The 7,060-nt window shown below is 49.2% G+C and overlaps 1 protein-coding gene across 1 annotated transcript; it reads right to left on the reverse strand.

Moving 5' to 3' along the window:
* BDW70DRAFT_171360 (uncharacterized protein) lies at window positions 1-2,247 on the reverse strand (the record flags this gene model as incomplete). The annotated part of the gene is made up of 10 exons (XM_073743196.1): window positions 1-161; window positions 218-298; window positions 350-487; window positions 577-629; window positions 686-1,309; window positions 1,414-1,472; window positions 1,705-1,753; window positions 1,792-1,862; window positions 1,929-2,027; window positions 2,089-2,247. The coding sequence occupies 10 exons, from the start codon at window positions 2,245-2,247 to the stop codon at window positions 1-3; spliced, it is 1,494 nt and encodes a 497-aa protein (XP_073592264.1).
* Between the last annotated feature and the right edge of the window lie 4,813 nt (window positions 2,248-7,060).

Raw genomic sequence — 7,060 nt, forward strand, 5'->3', positions numbered from 1 at the left:
TTACAGGTTGTATGTATGCTCGTGGATATTGATTGTCTCCACAGTCCAGGTCTTGCCACCGTCGCTTGAACTGAACTCGGTAGAGTCGGCCTCGGTGAGAACGAGGGTGTCCTTGAAGGTGGTGTCTTCTGAGTCAAGGATGATTGTCGTGTCGAGATATTCTGCTGGATCAGTATACTTTGAGCATAGAAGGAAGGGGAGGGGAACAAGAGCTTACGATGTGCCGCAACAGTGGTGCTCTCACACGCGTCGTCCTGACATTCGACGGCCGTGCCCCAGCCCTGAGCTTGTCCGGAGCCTGTCGACGTCAGTATCTCTAGCAATTATGGTTATAGTTGTGATAGCATACTCGTCGATAATGTAGACACAGACTCCCCGTTGATGTAGACGGTTTGATCGTACTCGCCCGTGCTGTCGTTGTAAACATAGTGCATGGTGAGTTTGTCGCCCTCGTTAGCAGGGACTTCGGTTCCACCGAGTTGTTCGCCTGGTATGAATTAGCGTTTGTATGTTTGTGGGTGGGTAAAAATGGAATTATAGCAAGGGAGAAAAAGGTATGAATATGTATCAACGTACCCTGCAGTGTACTAGCCCAGGTACACCACTGCCCTTCACTGGCGCCGCAGTTCCTGCATTTCGTTGCCATTAGTGTGGACCGTCATGCAAGGGGAAGAAACCAACGTACGCATTGGGGTCTGAGAACGAAACTGCCAACGCCTGAATCAGATCGCCGCCGCTTGTACCCATCCCAGGCCAGAGCGCAAGACGATCCTTGAGACCAGGCGTCTTGGGGAGAATAAGGGTGGTATTTGCCTCACGGATCCATGACTGAGTCGGACCGAGGGAGAAGGCAGGTCCGAACCCTACGGTTGATTGCGCGGTTGTGGATGCAAGGAGGGAGAGGAGCGCGAGAGCTGCGCTGGAGCTGGTGCGTGGGCTTGCAGATGGGATGGTGTAACGCATTGTGACAGCGCTGGCTGGAGGGTGTGTTACTTGGCCGGTTTTGTTGTGAAAGTTAAAGAATGGTAGACTGGTGGTGTACTCGAGTTTGTCAGTCGAGTGGGAGGGAGAAGGATTGGCGGCTTTTAACGGAGCCACGCCAGGGAGAACGCTTATTACTAGACGTTCAGGAGTCCTGTCGAGGTTGAAACAAGCTGAAACACAAGATGGAGATATCGAGTATGAGGGCTGGGAAGTGGCCCGTTCCAGGGGGTCTCTGTCTACCGTCCCGGTGGGTCCAGACGAGCTTGAGTCGGATCCAGTCTCTGTAGGGCTGTTGGCGGAATTCGCGGTGGAGTTTCTCCAGGTGCTTGTTTGTGGCCATGGGCGTTTCATATAAAGGCTTATTTATGGTACGTTCGGGGGCCCAGCTCCGTATTAGCTAATAGGAGGGTTTCCAGGGCATTTCCGTACCCAATTTTCATCTTGATTACACACGGCGATATCGCCTGTCCTCTGGGAAGTACCGGAGTCTGCTCAGAGTGTCTATAGAATAGAGAGTGGATGCGTACAATGATTTGCCCGGGCGCCTCAGTCAGCCTGGAGATCGTTCCATGCGTCTACTCAATGCTCGCATCTTTCTACCTCGACGTTAGCAAATAAAATATCAATTTGATGTTCGAGAACAGCAGCATTCTAAGCCGAGTAGTAATTGGCTATGACAGGCGGAACAGCAGTCTTAACCCCAGATCTCCTGCTCAAAACAATATATTGGGCAACCGTGATTGCAGCCCTAAACGCCAGCAGATACCTCCTTCGATCACCTTGCTGACCATTCTGCTAGTCTTCTACCAATCCACGAACCCCAGCATCTCGACGTTCTCCTTCGTCACCAACTCCTTCAGCTTCGTATGCATCGTGCCCTCGACTGGATACCGCACCGGCCCCAGATACGGCTGTTTTGTCCGTTTATAGATTCCCTCGGTGACAAAGGGCTTGCCAGCCTCGCGGAGAACATGCTTCTCTCTGAATTTCCCTGCCGCGTAGTCGCACTTCAGTTTGAGGGCCGGTGGGAGGGAGTTTGCGTACTCTGTAAGGCGGTGGTCGAGGAACGCGGGGCGGGATTCAAATTTGGTACGCCATGTCGACGTTATCGCCTAGATAGCGGAGAAGGGATTTTGCGAATGCAGCTTTCGTCCAGACATACTCGGACGTATGCAGCGGGTGCCAGGACCTCATCATATTCTGGCGTGTCTGGCCATCTAAAGAGTTGACAAACACGGTTTGCGCATCACTGGTGCTGAGCATTTCCTTCTCCGTCGCCCAAGACACGTAGAAGAGTGGCAGAGACTGGGCGAGGAGTCTGGCGATAGAGGTATTGTTCAGTGTCTTCCTCGTCGAAGCAAGAGTAGGTAGCGCGACGTATTTCATCCCTGTCATGTGCTTCGTCGGGGTTTGCCGGATGGCGAGCTTGTGTGCCTGAAGAGTGTAATCGTCCGGAATCCAGGATCCGTCGAGTTCAAGTATGAGATCGGTCTGAAATTGGAAGTAGCCTGCCAAGTGTTCGTCTGATCCCTCACCTGTATTCTCTCGTTAGATGAACCGACTGAGCGAAGGGGTTATAAATGCACCACTTTAAAGCCGGCCTCGTGGGCAACCTCCGCCATCGCCAGCTTGCCAGCGCTGTTGACATCAGGCCTGAGAGCTTCGCTGTGCCATACCGCGTCTTCAAATCGGGCGGCTAGTTCCTCCCGGTATCGTTCATGGTCGTACATTTCGCCGTTCACCACCGCGTAGGCCTCGTTCTCGGTATCGTAGAATGGCTGGTTTCCTTCCGGGCTTATTTTAACGGTCGAGAGGCGGACGTAGCCGAGACCTAGGCAGACAGCGTTTGGTCGCTGCTTTTTTTTACATCGGGACTTACCAGCACGAATAGCGTTGCTTATCCATTTGCCTGATGTATCGGGGGCCCCGTGCTCAACGATAAGAAGGCTTCTGTCGATTTCATCCTCACACTCGCCTCGCTTGCGGGGTGGGAGTTGTCCCAGTTTCAGAAATGCAGTGATGCCGCACATGATTGCTACAATGTTCGACTAGTAAGCGAAGTGTGCGCGAAGGTTTAACCAAGGAGTGGAAGTATTCCGATCTTGGTGGTGTTCGTCAAGAGGATGTGGCTTTAAGTGCAGATGCCAGGATGATCCAAGGTCACAAACATATACCAAATACTCAATGGAAGGCCCTACGCGATGGCCCTCCCCTTGCGTAAGGCCATCAAGGCCACCCACCCATCGGTGAGTCTATTGAAACCGTGCAAGGCAAGGAATCATCTGCTGAGCTGGAACATTATGGCTTTCAGGTTGGCTCGGTGAGTCAAGGCAGCGATGTGGGGAATATGAGGTCGTATTAGAGTGATGCCGATCCTTGGTTTTGAAGCCAAAGCCATTGGTGGTTGCTGGACACGGAGTTAATACGTACTCGATAACAGACACTATACAAAAAGGCATTAAAAGCCTCTCCAGTCTATCCCAGTTATCATATCTGACGGAGTGGCATCTATCTGCATGTAGGTATAGACTGGACACGAGTATGGCATTCACTGGTTTCTTCGGCCTGCTGATGCAGTTGTCTGGCTGGAGTAAAGGAGATGACGAGTAACCTTTGTCATCCAATCACTACCTCCTTCTTATCTTGCAGTGTACTTTATGTCGTTCAAATGTTTCGTGGGAAATTCATTCTTCTGAGTTGGGACTTGATGCGAGGCTAGAAAAAGATAAGGGGGCCAACACAACATAGCCCCTTCCTCCCATTCAGATATCAGCCAGGAGTCGGAAACTTGATGTTCAGTTTTCCAGGACTTAGGCATGCCCCCAGGTGATTGAAAAAGCTCTAATCTCAGGACACATAGCAGAGATAAATTGAAATTTCTATCTTTTGCCAAAGAACAGGCATACACGATAGCGTCTACCCTAAGGCACGTTTTCCATATTTAAGAATTTACTTTGACGAAGTTTCATGGAGATCTACCCTTTGATAATCGTTTCGATGGCATTTTTTCTTCCTCCCATTCAGTGGACGCATTATTGCCTGTAAACTATGCCATCCTAGTAAGCAAGTCCCGAAGCTAGAGAGGTTACTCACCTGTGCTCTTTTCTCATCCCGATCTCCCCTCTCTCTCCAACCTAAAAAACGAACTGGGTTTCAGCTTATACGAACAAGGCTCAATAAGAATCTCTCTCTCAGTTCCCTTTTTCTTTACGCCAATCTAATCCACAAATCAACAATATCCAAGTATCGAGCCAGTTCCTATCCTGCTCAGATGCTAGTATCCGCAACGGCCGTTCCGACTGATGATTCTCTCGGGGACACCAATGGTCCTCTCGGTCTTCCACGAAGTTTCTATGAATGACGATCCCATCTCGCCTATTTGTGATACCTTTTTCAAAGCCAATAAGCTGGCGACAATGTCGATGATAATGTAAAATTCTCCCATGTTGACGTAGTGAGATGGACTATAGAGGACGACCAGTGCTTGAGCTCTCTGGTTATCAATTCTGGACATCAATGATGGTTGGGTAAATAAAAATTGTATCCTGAGATAGTACATGCATAATGAAATAGATGATATTGTAACAAGGGCGAAAGCCTGTCTCACCTTAACGTGGTGGGTGTTTCGGAAAAACACAGAGCTCACTCCATCACGGTGGATTTGCATCCAATGTCCGGTAAAGACATCAGAGAACTGGAAACGGGCGCGGCGGACATGCAAAAAAGACACTAGAAAAAATAATCCAGATACTAGTGCTGCAAGATTACTGGCTTTTGGAACATGGAGTTTAGGGTACAACTCCTAGATAGTATCCGCAACAACGTCTCGCCACTGGATTCTCGCGGTTACACCCGACGCGATCACAAAGCCACCAAAGTCAAGTTCCGCAAAATCACCAGCGAAACAGCAAGCATAGCAGATTGTAAGTCCTTTGAGAATGAAGCAACCTGCTCCTTGCTCATTGCTGCAGCTTTTCGTCCCTGAGCTACATACTTTTCAGATCGGAGGCGCTCAATAATGACCGGAAGATATCCCTCTGCAACAGCATCTTGATTATGCGGAGAAGTCGGGAACTCACCAATGTATGTCATTGCTCCGATCGAAGAGAGATTCTCGGGGGCTTCGACCAAGAGCTTGTATTGCGTGGAGACGGCGATGCGCTGAATGTGCCAGAAGGTTATGTCAGCTGGATCGCCGGCACGGACGAAGATAAGGCTTAGAGTTTGGGGTTGCGGGTCTGTACCCTGTCTGAGGTAAGCGTACATTATGAGGGATGAGCAAGTTGCCATGTTGATGGGAGCGGATATGTTGATGGGTGGATGCTTGGCTCATTGATTGAGTGATTTGACTTGGGTCAAGAAGCTGTCTTTGGCGCCCAAAGACTAGCATAAAATGGTGAGTTGCATGGAACTTGGCGGACTTATGTATAACTGTGTCTTCTCCAAAGGCATCCACCTGAAGGGATGTGATGAGGGCTGTGCCACCGTTTATTGTTCTCGTTTTCGTGCGCTCAATGAGCAGCTACACTCTTGCACCCCGTTAGCCCCGCGGATGAAAACGTACTGGCTGTGCCACGGCAGACGGACATAAATATCTCGTGGCATTTGTATATCGAGTATATTTCCCCTGTCAAATGACCGATAGGCTCTCAGAATATTTATGGCAGTAGCTGAAGGCGAGAACGAATTTTGAGTAATCGGGAATAGAGCGAATTGCTCTTTGTATCCTGACGCAGGCAACCTCCTATCTGCTCGTGTAGGTTAATGGGTGGTTTGTTGGCATTGTGGTATGGAACGGAACGAACGATATGAGGTGGTCAGCTTGCTCTTGAAACATTTCTTCGTAGTAGCACTTACCACATTACTATTCACAGACCACTTGACTGAGGCAAATTGAGGCTTCTGTTTGTTTTCTGGGAGGTTTAATCAGTTTCATTGCCTTTGATTGCATACTCGAGACGCTAGTCGCTGCCATACTCTTTGTCTCCAGACATTATGTTGTTCCAGAGCTGAGACTTGTCAAGTTCCTCACTCGGACAGAAACCGATAGGCTCCGGGTTGTTGATCCTTCTCGACTGTGCCAGAACCCTGCAATCTTGGGATGCTGTGAATAGGCGCCTAAAAGCCGACCTCGAATACTACTTACCGTTCTCTGACTCAAAAAGTGCGGACTCACTGAATGATACTTTATTTACTCGCAAGTTAGTCCAGTTATTGACTGTATCTAGCCAGGACTGTCGCGAGTCATGGTGCCTGGAAGAAGATGACTCGGATTCTGATGTTATGCCGATGATGAGGTTTTTAAATGCCTACACTGATGCGGACGCCTCTTGAGCCTGCATTTCGCGAATGCCATAAGGCTAAAGATATAGAAAAGATGTCATTCTTGATCTTTTCTAGGTAGCCGTGGTCTTATATGCATTTTGTAACAGCTCGGAATACAGAGTACCGATTTCATCTTATAGACGTTCTTTTTATATGTTTCAAAGCAGACTAATCAATAGCGTATACATGAAGATAATGTAGATCCCTTTTGCGGCAAAGGCAGGCCACACCAACTGAATGTCTATGGCATGGCTACGCGCAGAGGGAGCCAAGGCAGATTTGGCAAGTATATCGTACATGCCCTGTCATCCTTGAGATCTTTGGCTGTAGGCCGTTAGTGAAACCCCAGCTAACCAGAAAAAGCACGTCGTATCCTTGGGCTAGCGTGTCGAATCGCATACTGAACTCGGTATAGCGTGCGCAGCCCCAGAGACTGGGCCGTGTGGCTGAATGGTAACAAGCATTAAGTTAAACCCAATGCAGTAGTCAATTCGTAAGCTAGCATGCCTTATGCATCTGGCGTGGCGGATATCAGCCAATCATTCGCTTGCCTGTTTGTGGGTCATTGCTTGTGCACCTTGGCTTTCAGTGGCCTCGCACCCTCAGCCTCAATCTTGATGTAGAGAAATCGAGGTTTTACGAGTTGGATCCTCAACAAAGACTAGGTCGTCAGAGACGCAAAAGTTATATAATGCGTGTCAGGCCCCGTTGGCAATGTCTTCCTCAGCGTCTCGCACACCACCAGACCACC

The sequence above is a fragment of the Aspergillus foveolatus genome, assembly GCF_047715535.1.
Source record: "Aspergillus foveolatus strain CBS 279.81 unplaced genomic scaffold BDW70scaffold_71, whole genome shotgun sequence".
Taxonomy (NCBI): Eukaryota; Fungi; Ascomycota; class Eurotiomycetes; order Eurotiales; family Aspergillaceae; genus Aspergillus; species Aspergillus foveolatus.